The 25710-nt window shown below is 37.9% G+C and overlaps 2 protein-coding genes and 1 long non-coding RNA gene across 3 annotated transcripts in view; 2 read left to right on the top strand and 1 right to left on the bottom strand.

Annotated features, from left to right (window-relative positions):
* Positions 1 to 1874: 1874 nt before the first annotated feature.
* The window catches only part of LOC127164451 (uncharacterized), an 85317-nt gene continuing 61481 nt past the window's right edge, over positions 1875 to 25710 (bottom strand). The window contains exons 15-16 of the long non-coding RNA XR_007827651.1: positions 4334 to 4486; positions 1875 to 3931 (exon numbers count right to left, since the gene is read on the bottom strand). This is a non-coding gene — a long non-coding RNA (uncharacterized LOC127164451). The remainder of the gene's footprint in view (positions 3932 to 4333; positions 4487 to 25710) is intronic.
* Positions 8908 to 11196, top strand: LOC127164448 (sialic acid-binding Ig-like lectin 14). The gene is made up of 4 exons (XM_051108412.1): positions 8908 to 8963; positions 9112 to 9990; positions 10126 to 10437; positions 10537 to 11196. The coding sequence occupies exons 2-4, from the start codon at positions 9624 to 9626 to the stop codon at positions 10824 to 10826; spliced, it is 969 nt and encodes a 322-aa protein (XP_050964369.1). The 5' UTR covers positions 8908 to 8963; positions 9112 to 9623; the 3' UTR covers positions 10827 to 11196.
* LOC127164444 (sialoadhesin-like) lies at positions 14670 to 23728 on the top strand. The gene is made up of 11 exons (XM_051108405.1): positions 14670 to 14727; positions 14954 to 15012; positions 15177 to 15536; positions 15645 to 15947; positions 16042 to 16302; positions 18334 to 18597; positions 20390 to 20653; positions 20923 to 21282; positions 21391 to 21693; positions 21778 to 22041; positions 22353 to 23728. Exons 2-11 carry the CDS (start codon positions 14964 to 14966, stop codon positions 22634 to 22636), a joined length of 2712 nt encoding a protein of 903 aa, XP_050964362.1. The 5' UTR covers positions 14670 to 14727; positions 14954 to 14963; the 3' UTR covers positions 22637 to 23728.

Below are 25710 nucleotides of genomic sequence, written 5' to 3'. Positions count from 1 at the left end.
TCGAATATGAAGTGCTGGTGTTTATTAGTGTGGCATTTCATTGAATGGTCTCTTTTAAACACACTTCGTCCCGTTTCTTTACCCGCTTGCAATTCTAATGAAGAAGGTTTTTAGAAAGCTCAAGTTGGATCAGATCATTGCAACAGATGCAGAAAAGGGCAATCAGAGAAGATCACGGCGTTTATCAGCTCCGAATGGAAAGCTCCCATCCTCCATAAATAGCACAGAAGTCCTTCACCTTCCCACCTAACCTCTCTCATGCTGATATATGGAGTATGACAGCGCCGCATGACACTATTATTGCATGAAATAAGCTCTCAAAAGAAAACCAATCCAGCTAGAGGACAAAAACATCTATAAAGGCGCGCGGGTTTGTCAGGAGGGTTATAAAGCGCCACTTGAAGGAAATTCAGCAGCCCGAATGCAGGTAAAGCCCAGGAGAGCGGCTGCTCGCCGCCCATTAGTCGCGCTACGGCAGCCTGAGCTGCGGCTCTGTAATGATATGCAGCGGTTGGAGCTTGTGAGGGTCTCGCGTGGCCACCGCAGGCCTTATGCTAATACAGGCCTCATGCAATTACTGCAAACACATGGGGGACACGGACAGGCGTGCGCTCCTCACATGTTCATGAGCTCATAAATGCATTGTTTTCAAAGGTGTGTGTTTTTGCCTGCTGCGGTGTCAGGATGAACAACTTTTGTTATGCAAACGCAAAATATAAAAATGTATGCTGGGAGCGTTCTCTCAAAGTTATCAACGAGTATGCGGATAGAATGTTCGTTGATAGAAAGTGATCTGGTCTTTAATAATATTCTAAGAAAGTCAGCACACAAAACGTTGTTTACGCATTGTCCATGGAACCTTTTTCTAAAATGTTTCATTTGGACATTCGTCTAACATTTTTTAAACATTCAGAGAACATTCAAAAGTAACGTTCCCGTAATGTTTGCTAAATTCTAAAATGGAACGCTACCTTAAAATTTGTATAACAAAACGTTCTAGAAAAGTTCAGAGAACATTCCAAAATAATGGTTTATAACAATGAGAACGTTCGCAAAATGTTCTTAGAACATATTTTTGTTAGGAAAAATATCTGAACATCTGAAAATATCTAGAAATCTGAACATTTGATAAATCCCGATTCAGTAAGCTTTGTTTCGTGTTGTTGACATATTAGAAGTTTTATAAAAGGGAGTTTTGGATCTCTCTTTTATCATTCTTTAGATCAGAAAATACTGCCAACTGCCAGAAAAAAAAAACATTTTCACCATGTTTTTAGGAATAAAATAAGATATAAATCTGAATGATTTATGAACAAACTTTCAAGAATATTGATAGGATTACAACAGTAAAGTTTGGTGTATGCAAGTGCTGCTGAACTGAGAAAAAAACCACTGCCTTTAAAGAAAAGTGCTGTAAATGAAATCTACAGATGCTAATAGATAAAAGTGCAACACTTAAAAACTAACACTTAAATGTGTATTATGAATTTTTTCTTTCCACCAGTCTGAAACAATATGTTATGAAAAGCCAAAAAGCCCAACATCTTGACCAGTGCATGAAAAAACAATGGTTTTGCATGTATTGTCTTGCTGTAAAAACAAAGAGGTTCCATATAAACTCATGTTGGTGTCTAACAGTGTGTGAAATCATCAGGTTTGTCTGCTTGAAGATCAACTTTAACACACTGAGCAAATAACATTTGAATATGAAAATGGGTATAAGAACAATTGGGAACTTTTCATCTGCTTTAAAGCGCTGTTATCTTCATCTAGAGGGACGATCACAGGCCAAACTTCAGAGGAAATGCAGGCGTCTTCCTGTAATTATGTCCAAACAGCACCGGAACACAGGCATTTCGGACGTGTTTCTGTTAAAACGAGAAAGAGAAACATTTGGCATTTGAAGAAAGCAATTAAAACAGCAGCAATAAACAAACATACTGTAATTCAGAGATTCACAAACTTCTTTTGTCAGCCAAACAACAGATTTTAAGATAATATTTTAATAACTGAACAACATATTTGCATGTTGACAATTCTTTGATGCTAATGGACAGAGGACATACAGAAAAATAAGTTTTTCTTGTGATTCATTTTAATTGTTTATATTTTACAAGTTATTTAAATTGGAAATGTTTTTTAAAAGTTATACAAATGTTTGGACAAATTGTTCTTAAAGTAATATTTGGCTGAGATACAAAAAAAAAAAATCTAAATATCGCCTTTAAAGTTGTCCAAATGAAGTTCTTAGCAATGCATATTATTTATCAAAAATTACGTTTTGATATATTTATGGTAGAGAATTTACAAAATATCTTCACAGAACATCATATTCGAATATTCGAATGATTTTTGGCACAGAAGAAAAACTGATACTCTTGACCCATACAATGTATTTTTGGCTAATACAAATATACATGTGTTACTTAAGACTGGTTTTGTGGCCCAGGGTCACATATGTGGTGTAAACCAAGTGAAATGTTGTAAGAAACGTACTTTAAAAAATGTTATAATCATGACAAAAAGAAAAAATTCTGAAAAGAAAAAATACCATTATATTTTAAGTGAAAATAATGTTTAGGAAATGTTTTTGTAACCTTTAAATACCGTTAACCTAAGAAAAATGGACATTTCGGCATTTTAGAAACATTTCAAAACCATGTTCTCATAACATTATAATAATCTAAATTTGTAACCTGGGCAACAAACAAAAAATTAGTTGCAAGAACGTTTTCTAATGTTCCCATTAGGTTATGAACAGGTTATTTCTGAATGTTCTCTGAACATTCCAAACATCCTGTATTTTAAATGTTTAAAAAACGTTCTGTCTTGGTTGCATGAGTGTTAAGAGAACATTCCATTTCATAATTTTGCAGACATTATTGGAATGTTACTTCTGAATGTTCTAAAAGAAGTGGTAACATTTAAAAAAAAAGGTTCCAGGAACAACGTTATAAATGAAGTTCTTGTTCTAACCTTTTGAGAACATCATTAAAGTTTCACACTTTGAATGAACATTCTATTAATGTTACTGGAAGAACGTTCATAACTTTTCCAGTTAGCTGTTATCAGTAATGCGACTGAGTGCGTGAGATGATTCTGTGATTGAGTTCATGTAATCAATCCGCTTACCAAACCTGATCAGATGGAGCTGCTGACCTCCTGTTGTCACGCACCTCCTGGGCTCCCATAACACCATGTTTTCTCCCATCATCCATCACTGCTGTCATGTCCAGCGTGACGGCCGCAGGGGATTTGTAGATGTGAGCTCTGATTGTGCGTGACAACTTCATTACGAGCCAATCAAACCCCCGCTTTCATCATGAGCGATGCGTGTCAGTCTTCTCCAGCATCTGATCTCAGCTTAAACTGCCCATGAAGGCTCCAGTTCACACAAATGACACAAATCTACACAAGTTGCACGAAATGTAACTTTTAATTAAAGTTTAATTGACATGACACGCTAATTAAAGGCGTCATGTGCAGCCGAACGCACGAGGGGAGCTAAGAACACTAAGAACAAACTGAGGCCGTTGATTTGTTTGCACACTTTTAGCACTTGATTCACTAAATGAATTATGCAAATGAGGAAACAGTGCAAATGTGCCAAGAAATCTCTGCAATAACTTTTATGACTGCAATGAAATACTTTTAATAATTGAAATCACACCACAGCCCTACTTCAGCATGTGTGAAACTGAACTGTGAGTTGTAAATAATGGTTTGCAACCATCTTAAAAATGTCTTTTGTTTCTTACAAACATGCAGCTTTGGCTTCTCAAGACATTAACAGATGGACTGGAGTGGTGCGAATTACTTGTGGATTATTGTGATGTTTTTATCAGCTGTTTGGACTCTCATTCTGACGGCACCCATTCACTGCAAAGGATCCGTTGGTGAGCAAGTGATGCAATGAAACATTTCTCCAGATCTGTTGAAGAAACAAACTCATCTGCATCTTTGGATAGCCTGAAGGAAAGCACATTCAGCACATTTTCTTTTTTTGGGTGAACTAAGAACTTCAATACAATTTGCATTTACATTAAACAAAACTAAAATCAATTTACATTTCTTGGCTGAAAAGTTTCTGCATTATTGGTTCATTCCCAGTGCGTGATCAGCTTAAAAAGATCTAACTCAAAAGAACAATTAATTTACAAATCGTTACCTTTTTGCTCATTATTTGAGCCTGGTAACTTGCAAACACATTTTTATTGATATAAACCTGATCACTCGAACGACTAGAAATGGGTTAAACTGAGAAATCTGCTGGTGATTTCCATTTCTGTGTGTAATGTGCATCAGGCAGGCAGTGAATGGACTGTGGGCGTACCATCTAAATGACTCCAAACAGCAGCCGGCATGTGTTTGTGTGGAGGATCCGTGCCGACGCTCTCAGCAGACAAAACACTGGTTGTAAAACACGCTGATGCTCATGATGTTCCTCCGAAGACACGTGCAGACGACCTCTCCCGCCCACGCGGATCTGAGGAGCACACGGGGTTAATGAGACGCACGCATGAGCCTCCTACAGACGGTCTTTGTGTGTGTGTCTGTGTCCAGCAGGAGGCAGCGTTCTGGAACACATGCAGACATTCAGCTCTCCCGCTGCTTTCTCATCACTCCTGTTCTGACAGAAACAGAAACAGTTTGTGCTTCTCAGCGCAGTCGGGTTCCTCTCGCTGACCTCTGACTGCTCAATGGACTAGCAGGTTGAATTCAGAATACTATTACATGCTATTTTTATAAACATATGGCAGAAAGAGTAAAAGCAGAATGCTAGTAAGCTATTCTGAATTCAGTGCTAGTGTACTGGTCACTACAGAGCACAGTATAAGATGAATCCTGCATACTGACACTACAGTGATTTTAGAGAATTTAAGTTTGCCACATAGTTGATGAAGTTTGCCTCACTGATTCTGTTATTGTCCTGTTTAACACCGTAACTATACAATACAGATTATTTAAAAAAAAAAAAAAAAAATCAGTAAGGCATTTTTGTAAATGTATAATTTTTTGTAAACTTTTATGATTATGATTACTAGACGACGGATGGATGGATGTCTAGATCGATAGATGGATAGATAGATAGACTACAAATACATAGACTATAGACAGATTGATAGATAGACAATCGATAGATAGATAGATAGACAGACAGGCTATAGATAGACAATTAAACGACAGATGTTTGATCAATAGACAGATAGACTATAGATAGATGATTGATCGATAATTAAATAGATAGACTATAGTTATAGATATTGATAGATAGTTTGACGATTCCTGATTACATCCTTCATCATTATCATCATCATCACCACATAAAGGACATTGTCATTATATGCATCATATTAATTACATCTAATGATCTTAGAAGTGTCCTGTGAGATTTCTGAATTGCTGCTGATTATATCATTTATAATGCTGAAAAATTGACTAATTACTGTCATTGTTCTCTGCCGAGTTTAGTGAACTCACACAAACCTAGTGTGTTAATGCGCTTATTCATAGAGGAAAAGGGACATTTGGAGTACGTGGATTGAAAATGCTATGAAACATATACAGACAGTGGACACTCACACACAAACACATACACACACAACTGCCTTGGGTAAGTTCTTCTCCGTCAGGTTTTATGTCGGGAACAACCTTCCAGGCTGAAGTAAAGGAGAGCGTCTGCCTGTGGGACACAAGCACAAACCGCTCGACCTCAGACGACCCTCATCTCACTTGCTCACTAGACGTGGTGTGTGTATTCTAGTGTGCTTAATAGACAGCAGGGTCCCTCACCGATTCTGATAAAATCATTCCGATAAATAAAACGTTTCTTTCTGGAGCCGCTGAGATTAGAGCGGGAGAAGCTTGCGACGCAATAATGCGTTCAGGCAGATGTCTAGAGGTCTAATGGCTGTTATCGCACGGGTCCTTTGGGCTCTGAGGTTCGTGCCGCGTATAGATGATATATGGCGTTCAGCAGACAAACAATCGAACGAGTCCTGCTTTAGCTTTAAGCATACACACACAAACATTTGGTTTTTCTGTCATTTTCTATTGACTTCCATATTTTCTGTCCTCTAAACTCTCACACTAAACTCTCTGCATTTTCACATCATCAAGGCATTTCCTAGTTGTTTATCATGCTGTTTTTCTCCTCACGGAGAGCATTAGCTGTTGGCAATTTCAGATTCTATTGCCTTTGTGGGAGTTTTAAAATGTTCATTTTAGATATTTTTGGGGAGCAAAAATAGTAAGTGTTTTTTGGAGAGGAAAATTAGGCTGAATAATCAAAACATCATTTACTCACCCAAACCTCTATGACTTTTTCTTCCCTGAAACAAAAAAGATGAACGTGTATGTTGCTCTTTTTAATAGATCCAACAGATCTATGATAGTTAGAACTATATAATAACAGAACTAAAGATAGATAGGTAGATAGAGTAGGTTGAGTAAAGGCTGTGCAAACACACACACACTCGTCTTCTAATTAAAACATGAATATTTCTGCATGAGTTGATTCTTATTAAGCTAAAGAAGCAGCTCCAGTATAATGAGTGTTCAGACTCCTCTCAAATTAACTAAACAGCACAGCAATTACACAAACACAAACAGGAACAAGTCATTTACACACATTCAGCTGCTCTCTCTCTCTCTCTCCCTCTATATTGTTCTCAGTGTTCTTCTACCTCATGAGGAATTAATTAATGCAGACAGACGCTCGCTCTGTAGTTCAGAGGAAACGCCAGTATGTGTGTAGATATAACCTATATATGGAGACTACTGTATGTTTTTCCAGCTGTTAATGCTAATTTTGGGTTTAATCAGGTTAAATAACGAACATATGCATTTGTGTTGTATTGTGAGCTGATTGTTTGTGATGATTCTAGTGATGATCGTGATGATTCTGCATAAACTGAATGACCTCACACAGGATACACACTTCATACTTAAGTTTTTCTTGGTCAGACTATTGTTACTGAGTTCTGACTAAAGGGGAAGCAGAAAAACTCAAAAAGTGGCAAAAACAGCAGTTGTGTTATTTTCACACACACGCATCTAGTGCTTCAGCTCTGAGAGGTTTCGCTTTATTATTGGACTGTGTTTTGGGCAACACTGGTGATGTTCCTTCTCAATGGATCTCTGAAATTATTGATTATTCCTCTTTTTAACAAGCTGAATTATTATTATGAAAGCACTTTCATGTGACCTTTATGAGACTGAAGAGCAATAAGTGCTGCAGAAGTTTGTTCTGCATAATGCAAACTCTGCATAATTACTTCTCTTTGTGTTTTAGGTGTTTTTTTTTTTTTAATATCAGTCTGCCACAGTAGCAGCTCTACAAGGATCCTGTGTTTTCATACCCTGCGCATTTGATATCAATCAACAATATGAACATTATTTCAATGATAGTGAAAGAGAATGTGGTATAAAGAAGGAAACCCTGTAATTAAAGTGTTTGACTCCAGCAGCCCCAACACTGGACTGCTTAAAGGAGTAGGGCCCTATGATTTCCGCGATGCGGAAAATGTGGACGGAATCGCGGAATCCAGTCATAAAAAAGGAATTTACTGAATAACGCGAAATGTCACGGAATTTGTCAAAGTTTGAATGAATTAATCAAAAGTATGTCATTACACTCAAATCAAACCACAATATGGACTAGTATCTGTAAATATTACGCCGCAAAAATACCATTTAAATATTCCCTTTTGTTTGCCAAAAATTTTTCAATAATTAAAAGATAAATGCCTTCATTTGATAACCAGAACATTTTAAATACACAACACAGAATTTCTGAGGGCAATAAAACATGGTGAGAAAAAATAAAACATTTCTTAGGGCCTTAAGCATGTCATTTTTGTTAAACCTTTATTAAATTGATGTGAAATTGTATAATTTCATGATTTGAATTAATTAGACATGCTCTTTGATTAATACAATTTAATTTACCATTAAAAAGGAGTTTGAAAAAACGGAATTTGGAAAAAATAAAATGAATTTCATAGGGCCCTAAAGGAGAAATATTTGGCACCTCTACACAAAACAAAATGGCACCAGACCCTTTGATAATGTCAGTCAGAGTCATAATGGGTCATATTTCTTTAGACTTGAAGCCAGCGGTAAATCGTGTTTTAACTTAAGAAAACCCATCTCTCACATGGAACTCATCTCTCAATCAGAACATCATAGAACGGCAGCGTAAGAGCCAAACTGAGCTCATGCGTTTGGTTCTCTTGGTTCTCTTGGTGCATCCATACATGTGATTATACTCACACTCTTATACTGTATCAGTGCACTTAAGTGCTTATCTGAATAATATGGTTTTCAGTTTGATAAGTTGTGTAGTGGTAACTTGAATTCTGCCACCAGTTCAGAGCAGAATTCAAGAATCATTCAGTCCGACTGCGAACTGAGCTGCGTCGACTAGAGACTTGAAAAACACTTCAAAAGAATATAGACTGCTCTGTAATCACAATGTATGTTTGTGAGTTCCCTAATCAGAACAAAGATTTCTGGCCTCGCTGTATTCATTCAGTTCCACACGAAGGAGCACAGCTAAAGCATCACTAATAAAACATTTAATGTTGGCAATCTTACATCAACTACATTACTTTAATTACACGGTTCACCAAAATAAGTTCAAAGTAGAAGTTCACGCAACAAAACTACAGAGGCCTCATGCTTGGTCAGTGTGTAAATGTTTCTTTTTTCCTGTCTTAGGACTGTGTTTCAAATGTGATTCAACATCAGCATGAAAACTGAACAATGAATCTCACACCAAGCTCTCTATTATCAAAAAGTGTTGAATATTCAATAAGCTTCATACTTCTGTATTTAACAGGTCAAGCTATTGTTATTTGGTTCTGACTGAAAACGTGGAAGTTACAGAAACTCTTAAAACAAGGCAAAATGTGTTATTTTCACAGTAGAGCTCGGTTTCTCTCATATTCAACACTTCTCTGGTAAGACATTCAAAAAATTCTTGACATTTCTTATGTGAAATAGTTTATAACGGCGATAGACAAGATATGTGCTTTATTGTCAATTATTATAATATAATATACAATTGTGTGTTTTTATTTGTGTTTTATTTGTATATTCTGCTGTAAGGTGAATGTAAATGATGGAAACACTGGTGACGCTCCTCCTCGCTGGATCTCTGATACAAGGTCTCGTTCTTACCAATTATTACTCTTTTTAACAAGCTGAATTATCAGAATCAGAATCAGAAAGAGCTTTATTGCCAAGTGTGCTTACACACGCAAGGAATTTGTCTTGGTGACAGAAGCTTTCAGTGCACAGACAAGATCACAAGTGATCAGAATAAATATGCATAAAGACACAAACAACAGACAAATAAACAAGTTATTAGAATAAATATGTGAAAGACAATACACAATAGACAATATCATGCAAGTACAGATGTGCTATATACAAATTATGCAAGGGAATTTTAAATGTATGAAAGATATGTTAAAGTGATAACATATGTACAATTAATTATTATTATAAAAGTACTTTCATGTGACATTTGTGAGACTAAAGAGCAATAAATGCTGCAGACGTTTGTTCTGCATATTAACTTTGTATGATTACTTCATTCTGTTTGTCTGTGTTTGCATATGTTTAGGTGTTTTTGTGGTTTCAGTATCAGTCTGCCAAAGAGAGTAGAAGCTCTACAAGGATCCTGTGTTTTCATATGCTGCACATTTGATATTAATCAACAATATGAATATTTACTCACTGATAGTGCAAAGAGAATGTGGTTTAAAGACGGTACAGCTAAAGTGTTTAACTCCAGCAGCCCCAACACTGGACTGTTAAAAGGAGAAATATTTGGCACTGCTGCACAGAAAAAATGCAGCATACGCTTCGATAATGTCAGTCAGAGTCATAATGGGTCATATTACTTCAGAATTGAGGCCAATGGTTTACTGAAATATAGCTACAAAGCACCTACATTCTCCCAAGTTCAAATTTCCGTCTTAGGTGAGTGTCATATTGTTCATGCTGCTTCTATAGTGTGACTCTACATAAAGAAATCGACTACTGTACAATATGTACCTTCATTATTGAATATTACAATCCATATTACCCTGGATTTTATTTCTATGAGTGTTTCAGGATCTCCACCCAAACCCACAGTGAGCATCTTTAAGGATCAGAAAAAGCTGATGGAGGTGATAGAGGGAAGTTCAGTGAGTCTGCGCTGCTCTACTAAGATCTTCTGTCCCTTTCATCCACCAAATCTCAAATGGAGCTCATCTCTCAATGAGAACATCACAGATCGGCAGTATCAGAGCCAAACTGAGCTCATCTCTGATCTGAACTTCACAGTTTCTCGCCGTCATCATGGAGTCACTTTCACCTGCACTGCAACACACCAGCTACAGCAGCAGATCACAACACAAGAGTCCCGTACACTACGAGTTCAGTGTAAGACAGGAATTATATCAATCTATTCTGATTATTAATCATCTATAATTATTGATGTTAATCATAACAGAATCACCTGAATGTTTTTTCCTCCGTCAGATGCTCCTAAAAACACATCCGTGTCTGTAGCTGGTTTAGCTCTGAAGGGTCGTTCAGTGACTCTGAGCTGCAGCAGTGATGCAAACCCAGCAGTGAGCTACACCTGGTACAGAGACAATGAAAGACTCCTGAATCCAGTTCAGGCCAGACCAAAACTGACCATCAACAACATCAACCTTACACACAGTGGACGATACTACTGTACAGCTCAGAACAAACACGGCACACAGAACACATCAGTGCTGCTGGACGTCCAACAGAATAATTTCTGTCTACGTGCTGATGATTAACATGTGAAGGTGATCACATCTGTGTCTGTTTTCATCAGGCTTTGAATCCTATTCTAAAATCAACATTATTCAAATCATATATCAAAACTTTTTTCTTTGGTTTTTGGTTCTCTGTTTATCTGGAGTGTCTTTCATAACTTTTACTGTAAAGTCTGTTTCTACACACAAAACATGAAGCTGATAAACATGATTACCAGGAGGCATAGACTACAGGGGACTGAATGAAAAGGTTTTAAAAATAAAAAACAGGAGGTTGAAATGTTCTGTCTCTGGTTTGAGTTGAGCAGATTTCTGAAATGGAAACGGGACATTTTCTTACTTGAGTGGTCAAATATAATTGAAATCTGATTTGTTATTATCTATGAATTAATAAAATGCAGACAATACATTTTGGAATGGTTTTGTTTTGTAATTGTTGTTGGTTCCATACACTATTATTAAGATTAATAATTATTTTGATGTTTAGGCTGATTATTAGGATTTTTGCACATTATGACAAAAAAACTTATTAGTGACCTCTGTAACTAGCAAGTACTTCAAAAACAATATTATAACAAAATTCATATTTAAAAAAAAGCACATTACAGAAATTATACTAAAATATAGCTGAAGGCAGTAATTAAGGGGTCAAAATGAGGAAGTATGCATGATACGGATTATCAGACCAACTGCAGCAATGTGTAATTAAATCCTTTTTAAGATTTAATTAAATTAAAAACAAAAAATAAAACTAAATAAATATGAGAATATATAATAAATACAACTGCATTTAACAAATACTAAAAACATTTTTAATTGTATTTAATATTTTCATTTTAACACACTAAAAAAAGCAATTGCTTTTTAAATTTGTTTTGGTTTTTTAGAATTTTTTACTTCATCAGAATAATCTGAAACTTGGTAAATGTTTGGCACTTGCAATGTGAACAGCAAAAAAAAAAAAAAAAGATTATTGAATTAAAAACACACAGTTTATATATATATATATATATATATATATATATGAACTGAAATTCTTGAATGTGAATCGAAAAGGCTAAATGATATTTTAAGAATAGTCACACTAGTACTGTTTATGGGCAAAAATGACCGCTTTGAGATGAATGGGAAATGAATTTAATCTAGTGGAAATGTTTGGTACTGCACCCAAACAAAATCTCACAGAAAGGTCATTTTTCAATAGTATGTTCCTGCACAAGCGGTTTCAGGACTGCAAGTGTGTCACATATCAGACGTGCTACGCTGAGCCTAATGAACTGAACTAAGTCTTGGAAGGACATAATCTTTCTTTTCAAGCAAACTGAATTTAAAACCAGAATATATACAGAATATATTCAAATAAATTAGGTTAAATATTTTGAGGGTTACCAACAGGTATGTTTAGGGTTAGGAGTTGGCTAAGTGTATACAACTACATATTTACTTAAAAAATAATAATACACAGTACTGAATAGCAAGTGCTATCAAATAGTATGAGCTGCTAATACATACATACATACATACATACACAAAATAAATAAAATAAAATAAAATAAAATAAAATAAAATAAAATAAAATAAAATAAAAAAAACTATAGGGTCCTAGAAATGCGGCCCTGAAACGGCAGCCTCTGGTTGTGCAGGAATACCCTTCTCTCATTTTTTGAGATACCAACCTCAAATTTAGAAACACAGCTTGTTTAAATTCATGGCCTTAAAAAAAATCTTAGTTTTAGATTAAAACATGTTTTTAGAAAATATATATTTCATATACAATTGAAAAACTCTGTGCTCCAAAGCCTTTAAGTCTATGCTATATTATATGGAGCAAAATGCTGAAACTGAAGAAAGAAAGACATGAACATCTTGGATGACAACGGGGTGAGTACATTATATGTGAATCTTTGTTTAGGAAGTGGACTTCTCCTGTAATGAGACTGAGCAATAAGCGCCACAAAAGTTTGTAGTAGGTGTTTTTTGTGATTTTAATATCAGTCTTCCAGCTCTACAAGGATCTGTTGTTTTCATACCCTGCACATTTGATATTGATCAACAATATGAAAACGTGGTTTAAAGATGAAATACTAGTGTTTGACTCCAGCAGACCCAACGCTGGACAGGTAAAAATAGAAATATCTGGCACTGCTACACAGAAAAACTACACCACACAACAACGTGCTGACGATTCTCAGTAATTCTCCCATCATTCAAATTCCCTGTAAGTGACGCTGTATCATACTGTATCAGTGCACTTAGTGCCTGCCCGTATAATACAATTCTCAGTTTAATAAATTGTGTAGTGATAACTTGTGCTGCCACTGGTACAGACGGTTAAAAAACACTGTTTAAAAAGAAGCACCAGAGTGTTATTTAGCTCGTATTGATTTAAAGTCAAAAGTTTATGCCACAAAGTTATGCCACAGAGGCCTCATGCAAGATACACACACTACAGTGTTTTGCTCAGCTCTCTAATGCTTTGGTCTGACTAAAAGGGAAGTGGTGATAACTCTAATACTAGTTAAGACGTGTTATTTCCATACACACCTACGAGAGGATTTCTCTCATCTTCAACTCTCTTTTCGGGTAAATCATTTACACAGTTTTTTCACAGTAAATATTACACCTTACTGCCATAGATTTGAGAAGTTCAGCTGTTTAGACACTTTGATTTTCGAAACATGTTCGGGCATGTCCAGTTTTTATTCTTTATTCTTCTAAACAAAGTAATTTGTTCTAGTAATGTTCTGTATTCTTGACATTTATTATTTTATATGCAAAATAGTAGAGATAATATGAGTTTACACCAACATAAGAGCTCTAAATTCAAAGTCACAAAATTATATTATATTATATTTGCTTCATTGTCAATTCTGTATTATATGTGACCTTTATGAGACTGAAGAGCAATAAGGGAACACAGAAGTTTGTTCTGCATAGACACTTTGCATGATTCATTCCTTCTGGTTGTGTTTTTTAGGTGTTTCTTCAGGCGAGTTGAAGCTCTACAAAGATCCTGTGTTTTCATTCCCTGCACATCTGAATCAATCAACAATATGAATATAACCTCACTGATGATGCAAAGAGAACATGGTTTAAAGAAGGAAAACCTCACATTATAGTGTTTAACTACAGTATCAGTTTGATCACTGGACCATTTAAAAGAGAAAAATTTGGCACTGCTACAATCCTGCCGTCTTTCAAATTCCCTGTAACTCACGCTCCCATACTGTATCAGTGCGCTTAGTGCCTGACCGTATAATACGATTTTCCGTTTGATAAATCGTGTAGTGATAACATGCTGCCACCAGTTCAGAGGGTTGAAAAACAGTGTTTAAAAGAACACAGACTGTACTGTAATCACAGCGTATGTTTGAGAGTTCAGTATTCAGAAATGTTCAAAGTAAGAATCAACAAAGAGTTGTTGAATCATTTTTGGCATCATCGCAAAAGCATCTCTAATAAAACATTTCATGTTAGCAATATTAACATCAACTACATTACTTTATTAGTATTATTCTCTGACAATTTGACTAAAGGCTCATTGTACTGATGGTCTAGTAGCAGTTCATGTCTTCTGCTCTGGTCAGTGTGTAGATGTTTATTTCTTCCTTAGGATTGTGTTTCAACTGCGATTCAACACGTTTTTGTAAATATCTAAAATTATTTTTAATTATTTGAAAACTGAGCACTAAATCTCACACCAAAGTTCCCTAGTATCAAAAAGTGTTGAATATTCGGTAAGTTTCATACTTCTGTATTTCTTGGTCGGGCTATTGTTATCTGGTTCTGACCGAAAAAAAGAAGAAGTTACAGAAAGTCTAAAACAAGCTAAAATGTGTTATTTTCACATACACCTCTTCCTCCATCCAGTGTAAAAGCATCGCTGGGTTTCTCGGTTTCTCTCATCTTCAACACTTCTCTGGTAAGTCATTCACACACAAAACTAAACCTTTAGAGGTTTTGAAATTTTCGGCTGTTTAGGTTTAAAATGTCTTCAAGATAAGCAAAGTTTTACACTTATTTACATTTGAAATAGTTTTAGGAATTTAGCATGTAAGTTGTGATAGAGCAGATATAACTGTGCTTTATTGTTAATTAATATAATATAATTGTGTGTTTTTATTTGTGTTTGTATATTCTGCTGTAAGGTGAATGTAAATGATGGAAACACTGGTGACGTTCCTCCTCATGGGATCTCTGATACAAGGTCTCATTCTTATTGATTATTTCTCTTTTTAACAAGCTGAATTATTATTATGAAAGCACTTTTATGTGAACTTTATGAGACTGACGAGCAATAAGTGCAGTAGAAATCTGTTCTGCATTAAAAATTCTGTATGATTACTTCCTTAATGTCTCTTTGTGTTTTAGGTGTTTTTTGTGGTTTCAGTATCAGTCTGCCACAGACAGTAGAAGCTCTACAAGGATCCTGTGTTTTCATACCCTGCACATTTGATATTGATCAACAATATGAATATTTACTCACTGATAGTGCAAAGAGAATGTGGTTTAAAGACGGTACAGTTAAAGTGTTTAACTCCAGCAGCCCCAACACTGGACTGTTAAAAGGAGAAATATTTGGCACTGCGACACAGAAAAACTGCAGCACACGCTTCGATAATGTCAGTCAGAGTCATAATGGGTCATATTACTTCAGAATTGAGGCCAATAGTGCACTGAAATATAGCTACATAGCACCTACATTCTCCCAAGTTCAAATTGCTGTCTTAGGTGAGTATCAAATTGTTCTTGCTGCTGTACAATAGTAATGTACCTTCATTATTGGACATCATAATCCATATGATCTAATATTTAACTGCATCTATATGTGTTTTTCAGGATCTCCACCCAAACCCATAGTGAGTGTCTTTAAGGATCTGCAGGAGGTGATGGAGGGAAGTTCAGTGAGTCTTCGCTGCTCTACTAAGATCTTCTGTCCCTTTCATTCACCAAATCTCACATGGAGCTCATCTCTCAATGAGAACATCACAGAACGGCAGTATCAGAACCAAACTGAGCTCATCTCTGATCTGAACTTCACAGTTTCTCACCGTCATCATGGAGTCACTTTCACCTGCACTGCAACACACCAGCTACAGCAGCAGATCACAACACAGCAGTCCCATATGCTACGAGTTCAGTGTAAGACAGGGATTATTCCATAATTTAAAGCTGAATGATCATCTATAATTACTGCATATTGCAACATAATCTAAATGATTTTCTCTTCCATCAGATGCTCCTAAAAACACATCGTTGTGGATAAATCCAGCTGGTTTAGTTGTGGAGGGTCGTTCAGTGACTCTGAGCTGCAGCAGTGATGCAAACCCAGCAGTGAACTACACCTGGTACAGAGACACTGAAGAACTCCTGAATCCAGTTCAGACCGGACCAAACCTGACCATCAACACCGACCCGACACACAGTGGACGATACTACTGTACAGCTCAGAACAAACACGGCACACAGAACACATCAGTGCTGCTGGACGTCCAGTGTGAGTGTTAGGATTCATAATAATTTAGTGTTATAATAATTAAAGTGTTATAATAATTTATTCATATTCATCAGAATACTAGTGTTGAGATTCCCTTTCGAATGGGAACAAACGCACAAACGCTATTGGTGTGACCGTGAATATACAAGGGCACCTGTAGAAAACATCATCAGCTTCTTGTCTTCAGGAGCTGTTTGTTTGTGTGTGCGTGTGAGCAAAAAAAAAAAAAAACAATGAATGAGTGGAATTTTAAGAAATGTGTTCCACCGTGCAACAGATTTATTACACCCAGCGATCCCCATGAGCTGTGTGTAATGTGTCTTGGAGCACAGTATGCACGGTGAGCTCTCAAGGGAGCCGGCTGTGTTCACTGTGATTCCTTTATGGTGAAGCAGCTGCGTTCATGCTTGGCTCTGTTCACAGAGGACGGAAGCCAAGCGCCCATGCCCTGTAGAGCTGGACCCACTGCTGCCAAGGCAGAACGCCGTCTGCACTCGTGGGGCTCGCAGTTAGATCTGGCCGACGCGCTTGGTACGGGTCTTTCCCTTTCCCAATCCTCAGTCGCCAGTTCGGTTGCTCTCGAACCGAATCCGGAAGCCCGGTCCCTGGTTTCTTCCGTTTCGGCAGAGAGCATGTTACTGGGCCGGTCTAGCTCCGAGGAGACAGACGTGACAGGGGTCGAGGCTGATGTTACATCTCAACTCGCCTCCTCCTCGTCACCCGGCTATGGGGAACTTTTGGATGTCATGACCTGCGCCACCGCCAGGCTAAGCCTGGACTAGTCGGCGGAAAAACAGTACTGGTTGTGCTCCCAGTAGTTGCCTGGATGAGCGCTTCCTAGCGGGTCATAGACGCTCCGCTCCTCCGAGCTTTCCATTTCTCCCTGAGCTTCACAGCGAGCTGCTGAGGTCATGGAGGAATCCCTTTTCTGCTCGCGTCTTCCCCCCCAGCAAGTCTAATTATGCTAATATAAAGGGGTTGGAAGACAGCGGATACATGAAGATGCCTCAGATTGCAGCACTTATTGTTACGGAGAGGCATTTGTGGCTTAATCTGTCAGGGCTAGAGGACACGTTGACACGGTAGTCCGTGAATTCAGAGAGGCGAAGGTTAAGTCAGCAGCGTTCGAGCACTATATCCCTCGCCGCAGGAAGCGTCCTTCCGCTCTCGCACCTGTACCTGTGCCTGCTGCTGGACCCAGCTGGCAGCAAGATCAGAAGGCGAGCAAAGCTGCTAGAGCCCCGCCTCCGAGAAGCCGGGGTGCTGGGCAGCGGCCTCGCTCGAGGCAGAGACAGGACCTCAGGTAAGTCATCGACGTTAGAAAGAATAGATCGAAACCCTGAGATCTCATGTCTTCTTGATTTAAAAGAGTTTTATTTTTTTGCCTCACTAAACTCCTTATTTACTCTGCAGTTCCTTACGAACCTTCAGTTTGTTAGTGCACTTTATGTTGCCATTACTAAGTGAATATGTTTCTTCTTACTAACTATAATTTTTGGCATGCAATTGGCAGTCAGTACTTCACACAGTGTTACGAATTGGACTATAGTTTGGAAGATGGGCAGTGTCGCCTCTCGCTCTCCTACTTCTAATAATATACACAGTGGGGCGGAGGGGGTTTTCCTCCGTATTGGACTCAAATTTGTAAGATGTACACAATAGGAGTGGGCTATTCCACGGCTCGTGTCCCACCTCTTCAGTTGTGATCCTCACAATGTTTTTTACGGTTTAGAAAGATGGGCAGTATCGCTTCTCGCGTTCCCGCTTCTTATAATACTGTATGATGCGTAGTAGCACAGAGAAACTTGAAATAAAATAATTATTTGTAATATTTAATATATTAAAACAACAATAAGTGTGCATGCCAACTCCATTAGTACTATATGAAAAGCATGTTTTTCCCACTAAATATTTCCCATACTTACATTTGTGTTATTTTACAGTGTTAACAACTTCATGATTTTTTTTTACAATGTGTAAAATAATAATACTATATATTTGGGAGACCTAAATCATTTTCTCTTCTATTAGATGCTCCTAAAAACACATCTGTAACTGTAAATCCAGCTGGTTTAGTTGTGGAGGGTCGTGCAGTGACGCTGAGCTGCAGCAGTGATGCAAACCCAGCAGTGAACTACACCTGGTACAGAGACACTAAAAGACTCCTGAATCCAGTTCAGACCGGACCAGACCTGATCATCAACAACACCAACCCGACACACAGAGGACGATACTACTGTACAGCTGAGAACAAACACGGCACACAGAACACATCAGTGCTGCTGGACGTCCAGTGTGAGTATTAAGAGTCTTTAATAATTTTTAATAATTTATTCATAGTCATTAGTATATTAGATGAGGATTTAAACTTTTTTTAATTATAAAACTTGAAAAAATTATTTGTAATATTTAATGTAATAAACCAGCAAATAAGTGTGCAGTGTACATGCCAACTCCATCAGTACTATAAGAAAAGCATGTTGCCTATCTGTCGTTCTCTCCAACGTTGTGTCGAGCGTACGACACTAGTGGTCGCTCTTGGGAGCCCAAACACCTCTGACAACTTTGAGAAAAGGCCAATGAAATTGGGTGTGCAGAATTTGCATAGCTGGCCACGCCCCCGGGGCATCCAGGTATAAATAGGCCATTAGAAGCTGCACCATTCACTACTTCATCGTTGGATCTATGGCACAAGCAGCGGTCTCTCCCTTCTCAAACACAGATAAGTGTTGTTAGAGTTCCCCTGGGTGCTTCAGTGGCGATCTTGAAGAGCAAATCTTCCTCTTAAAAGAGCTGGCACAGTTGGGATTGTGTGTTGATAAACATGCCTTTCTTTCCTTGTCCTTCTGGTACCTCCCCAAACGATCGACACGATCGCTGTGTTCAGTGTTGGGCTATGCTCACGCTAATGCAGCGCTCGTTGCTGGTCCATGTTTTGCTTGCGAAAACATGACCATGGGCGCGCTTTGCTCATGAGTCGCGTGCCAAGGAGGAGCTGAACAACAGACATCTGGGTAACGAGCGTCACGCTCGTTTCCGGTGCATGTTCCCCGGAAGTCCACGAGAAGTTGATGAAATCGCGGAAGGCTCTAGTTTCGGCTGGAACGCGATATACCAACTCCTCCTCCTTCATCACCCTCGATGAGGGTCCAGCATCTCCCTGCAAAAAGCCGCCGCTTGATGGGATCCAAGGCTCCAGTCCAGGGCCTGTAAGTTCTCTCCAGGCAAAGGCTTCTGGACAAGCTGTGTCCGCCCTGCACGCCTAGAGCTACAGGAACTGTGTTCAGCGACCGATTATGCTCTCTGAGCTATGAAAGGCAGCGCAGGCTTTGGGAAGGGCGATGTCCACTTTGTTGGTCCAGGAGCGCCACCTGTGGCTTAACCTGGCAGAAATGCGGGAAGTTAAGAAGTCCACTTGTCGAACCCCCAATTCCCAGGTCAGTCCATTCTGCTACACCGTGATAGAATTTGCACGCCAGTTATTCACGGTAATATAAAAAAAAAAGCAGACAGAGGCCATCATATATCTGGCCTCAGGCGTGGGTTGGGCTCCGGCCCTGTACCCCCGACAATCCCCGCCTGATCGTCACCACGGACAGCCCCCTGCAGAACTGCTGAGGCTCCGCAACAGCCGGACCTCCGGCCAGACCCGTCCAACAGTCAAAGTTCTTGCAGGAAGGTGGCAACGTCAGCTCGTCAGTAGGTTACCTAGAACCCTCGACAGGTTTCTAAATGAGCAACCCAGAGGAGGCGGGCTAACTGACCTGGGATGGGATGCCCGGGGGCGTGGCCAGCTATGCAAATTCTGCACACCCAATTTCATTGGCCTTTTCTCAAAGTTCTCAGAGGTGTTTGGGCTCCCAAGAGCGTCCCCTAGTGTAGTACACTCGACACAACGTCTCCGTTCCCTCCATCAGGGAATGAGGGTTACCATACGTAACTGAGACGTTTTTCCCACTAAATATTTCACATACTTTCATTAGTGTTATTTCACAGTGTTAACACAAATTTCTGATTATTTAAAAAAAATGTGTAAAATAATAATACTATATATTTGGGAGGCCTAAATCATTTTCTCTTCTATTAGATGCTCCTAAAAACACATCTGTAACTGTAAATCCAGCTGGTTTAGTTGTGGAGGGTCGTGCAGTGACTCTGAGCTGCAGCAGTGATGCAAACCCAGCAGTGAACTACACCTGGTACAGAGACACTGAAAGACTCCTGAATCCAGTTCAGACCGGACCAAACCTGACCATCTACAAGACCAATCCAACACACAGAGGACGATACTACTGTACAGCTCAGAACAAACACGGCACACAGAACACATCAGTGCTGCTGGACGTCCAGTGTGAGTATTAGGAGTCTTTAATAATTTATTAACAATCATTAATATATTAGATGAGGATTTAGACTTTATATATAAAACTTGAAAAAAATATTTGTAATATTTAATATAATAAATCAGCAAATAAGTGTGCAGTGTACATGCCAACTCTATCAGTACTATAAGAAAACTTTATGAATTTTATGAGACTGACAAGCAATAAGTGCAGTAGAAATCTGTTCTGCATTAAAAATTCTGTATGATTACTTCCTTAATGTCTCTTTGTGTTTTAGGTGTTTTTTGTGGTTTCAGTATCAGTCTGCCACAGGCAGTAGAAGCTCTACAAGGATCCTGTGTTTTCATACCCTGCACATTTGATATTAATCAACAATATGAATATTTACTCACTGATAGTGCAAAGAGAATGTGGTTTAAAGACGGTACAGTTAAAGTGTTTAACTCCAGCAGCCCCAACACTGGACTGTTAAAAGGAGAAATATTTGGCACTGCGACACAGAAAAACTGCAGCACACGCTTCGATAATGTCAGTCAGAGTCATAATGGGTCATATTACTTCAGAATTGAGGGCAATAGTGCACTGAAATATAGCTACATAGCACCTACATTCTCCCAAGTTCAAATTGCTGTCTTAGGTGAGTATCAAATTGTTCTTGCTGCTGTACAATAGTAATGTACCTTCATTATTGGACATCATAATCCATATGATCTAATATTTAACTGCATCTATATGTGTTTTTCAGGATCTCCACCCAAACCCATAGTGAGTGTCTTTAAGGATCTGCAGGAGGTGATGGAGGGAAGTTCAGTGAGTCTGCGCTGCTCTACTAAGATCTTCTGTCCCTTTCATTCACCAAATCTCACATGGAGCTCATCTCTTAATGAGAACATCACAGAACGGCAGTATCAGAACCAAACTGAGCTCATCTCTGATCTAAACTTCACAGTTTCTCACCGTCATCATGGAGTCACTTTCACCTGCACTGCAACACACCAGCTACAGCAGCAGATCACAACACAGCAGTCCCATACGCTACGAGTTCAGTGTAAGACAGGAATTATATAATTTAAAGCTGATCGATAAATACTACTATGAATTACAATGCAATAGTCTAAATTCTCCCCATCAGATGCTCCTAAAAACACATCGTTGTGGATAAATCCAGCTGGTTTAGTTGTGGAGGGTCGTTCAGTGACTCTGAGCTGCAGCAGTGATGCAAACCCAGCAGTGAACTACACCTGGTACAGAGACACTGAAGGACTCTTGAATCCAGTTCAGACCGGACCAAACCTGACCATCAACAAGACCAACCCGACACACAGTGGACGATACTACTGTACAGCTCAGAACAAACACGGCACACAGAACACATCAGTGCTGCTGGACGTCCAGTGTGAGTATTAGGAGTCTTTAATAATTTATTAACAATCATTACTATATTAGATGAGGATTTAGACTTTATATATAAAACTTGAAAAAAAATATTTGTAATATTTAATGTAATAAACCAGCAAATAAGTGTGCAGTGTACATGCCAACTCTATCAGTACTATAAGAAAAGCATGTTTTTCCCACTAAATATTTCACATACATCCATTAGTGTTATTTCACAGTGCTAACACAAATTTCTGATTATTTAAAAAAAATTAGTAAAATAATAACACTATATATTGGGGAGGCCTAAATCATCTTCTCCTCCATCAGATGCTCCTAAAAACATATCCGTGTCTGTAAATCCAGCTGGTTTAGTTGTGGAGGGTCGTTCAGTGACTCTGAGCTGCAGCAGTGATGCAAACCCAGCAGTGAACTACACCTGGTACAGAGACATTGAAAGACCTCTGAATCCAGTTCAGACCGGACCAGACCTGACCATCAACAACATCAAACTGACACACAGTGGACGATACTACTGTACAGCTCAGAACAAACACGGCACACAGAACACATCAGTGCTGCTGGACGTCCAGCAGACTCATTTCTGTCTATGACCTGCTGACTATTAGCATTTAAAGGTGTTCACACCTGTTTCTGTTTTCATCAGGCTTTAGATCCCATCCAAAAATGACTCAAATTATATACTAAACTCATCTTTTCTCTTTGGCTTTTGGTTCAGTGTTTATCTAGAGTGTCCATCATAACTTTTACTGCAAAATACGATTCTACACATGAAACATGAAGACAATAAACATATGATTATGAGGAATCTTTTTTATTATTATTATTTGGTTTGGTGTTATTTATTTCTTTTATAACTGGGTGTACCTTTGCCATGTGACAGTTAAGATGTGTTTGTGGAAATTACTATGTTGTGACAGTGAAACTTTTAGGAATGCTTTAAAGTACATACAAATGTTGTTAAATTGTACTAAGTGACAACTTAGATATTTGAGTTGAATCAGCTTGAAATTTTAAGGCAGCTGGGTTACTTACCCATCTGTTAAGTTTAGCAAACACAAATTTCTAAGTTGTTACTTAGTACAACTTAACATTTCAAGTTGACTAAACTTATTTTAGTTGACTGAACTTAAAAGTTTAAGGCAGCAGGGTAACAAATTACTTTAAGCTGACTCAACAAATTGTGTTTTTTATTTTTTACAGTGTACCTTAAAAACGATAACAATGTCTGTTTTGATAACTGATGATAACAAATGTCTGTTTTGATACTGTATATTGGTCAGGCTTGAACGTACAGTAAAATGGGGACACTCCCAGGGACAGCTTCAGTTGGAGACTTAATTCACTTAATTTCCAGCGATATCGTATACTATTTGAACAGCTGCTTTGTCACAATCTGTATTGTTAAAAGCGCTATATAAATAAAGGTGACTTGACTTGACTTGACTTGACTAGAGACAAAACACAGAAAACACACTGAAGGACACTGAAGGACTCCTGAATCCATTTCAGACTGGACCAGACCTGACCATCAACAAGACCAATCTGACACACAGTGGATGATACTACTGTTCAGCTCAGAACAAACACGGCACACGGAACACATCAGTGCACTGACTGGACGTCCAACAGACTCACTTCTGTCTACATCCTGCTGATGATTAACATGTTAAGGTGATCACACCTGTTCCTGTTGTCATTAGGTTTTAGATCCCATCCTAAAATAAACATTATTTAAATCATATATCAAAACTCATCTTTTCTCATTGGCTTTTTGGTTCACTGTTTATCTTAAATGTCTTTCATAACTTTTACTATAAATAATGTTTCATGAAACATGAAGCGAATAAACATACGATTACAAGGAGACATGCACTACAAGGAAGAGGTTTTATGAAATGAAAAACAGGAAGATGAAATGTTCAGGGCTGGTTTGAGGTTAGCAGCTAGATACAGTTTGAACAAGCTCTGAAACCAACCTTTTTTGGTCTATTTCTAATAAAGCGGCTAATGGATAATAAAAGTATCATAACTATTCCATAAATTTAATTTAGTACCATAAAATCCCCTAAAAACACAAAACATGAAATAAAAACATTACTGAACTGAAATATAGTACATCCATTTCATTGAAATAATTTTTTTGACTGCCACACAAACAGCACCCAAATGTGAATTAATCAGCTCTTATTGATTTAAAGTAGAAATTTATGCAACAAAACCAAGTGAGCAGCATCACATAACCACAGAGGCCTCATGCAAGATGCACACACCGCAGTTTTTGCTTAGCTCTCCCTAATGCTTTGGTCTGACTAAAAGGGAAGTGGTAAAAACTTTAATACTAGTTAAAATGCCATACATATTTCCATACACACCTACGAGAGGATTTCTGACGTCTTCAACTCTCTTCTCTGGTAAGTCATTTACACGCAACACAATAAAAATGATTTAATATAAATAAAAAAATTTTCAGTTGTTTAAACATTCTGATGTTCGAAACATGTTCAAGCATGACCAGTTTTAATCTAAATCAAGTCATTTGTTCTAATAATGTTCTTTATTTTTGACATTTACAGTATTATTTTATATTTCGAACAGTTTTAGGACTTTAGAGATAATATGAGTTTAAATAATAAATTAATTTAGCTTTACTATCAATTCTGTATTATAATATAAGCCTAATTGTTTTTATTTGTGTTTGCATATTCTGCTGTAAGGTGAATGTAAATGATGGAAACACTGGTGAAGTTCCTCCTCACTGCATCGCTGATCCAAGGTCTCATTCCTATCGATTATTACTCTTTTTAACAAGCTGAATTATTAAGAAAGCATGTAAGCTTCGTAAGTTTGTTCTTCATATAAACTTTAAATCATTTCATCATTTTGTTTACTGTTCTAGGTGTTTTTTGCGGCTTCAGTATCAATCTGCCAGAGATAGTAGAAGCTCTACAAGGATCCTGTGTTTTCATACCTTGCACATTTGATATCGATCAGGAATATGAAAAGGATCTCACCAATAGAGCGAAGAGAATATGGTTTAAAGAAGGAAAACCTCATAATATGGTGTTTGACTCCAGCAGACCCAACTCTGGACTGTTTAAAGGACAAATATTCGGCACTGCAACACAGAAAAACTGCAGCACACGCTTCGATAATGTCAGTCAGAGTCATGATGGGTCATATTTCTTCAGACTTGAATCCAGGGGTCAACTGCATAATAAAAAACCTGGATACCCCCATGTTGAAATTGCCGTCATAGGTGAGTGTCGTATTGTTTGTGCTTCTTTAATAGTGTGTCTGTATCTGAAAAATAATTCTACTACTGTACAATATGCACAACCATTATTGGATATATGTAGTATATGCAGTGCATATGGCTGTCGTTTCATAGATAACTTTTCACAGAAAAACAATGCATTAAAATGCAAAAAATGGTACGCTTGAATTATATATATTTTTTCATTGTAAGTCATGAAGTCAATCAACATTTAACGTTGTTGCCTGAGAGGGCAAAGTGATTAACGCTAATATGAGTTAATTTCCGAATATCCCTGTCATGCAAAAAAATAAAGTCATGGTACGGCCATCTGATTTATGTTCGTGAGAAATGGCTGAGATTTTTTCTGTCAAGTGTCATATTACAAGTTTTCTGTAAGGGTTAGTTTTA

The sequence above is a fragment of the Labeo rohita genome, chromosome 4 (assembly GCF_022985175.1).
Source record: "Labeo rohita strain BAU-BD-2019 chromosome 4, IGBB_LRoh.1.0, whole genome shotgun sequence".
NCBI lineage: Eukaryota > Metazoa > Chordata > Actinopteri > Cypriniformes > Cyprinidae > Labeo > Labeo rohita.
The sequence above is the reverse complement of the archived record's forward strand: the minus strand, read 5'-3'. Positions and strand labels throughout refer to the sequence as shown.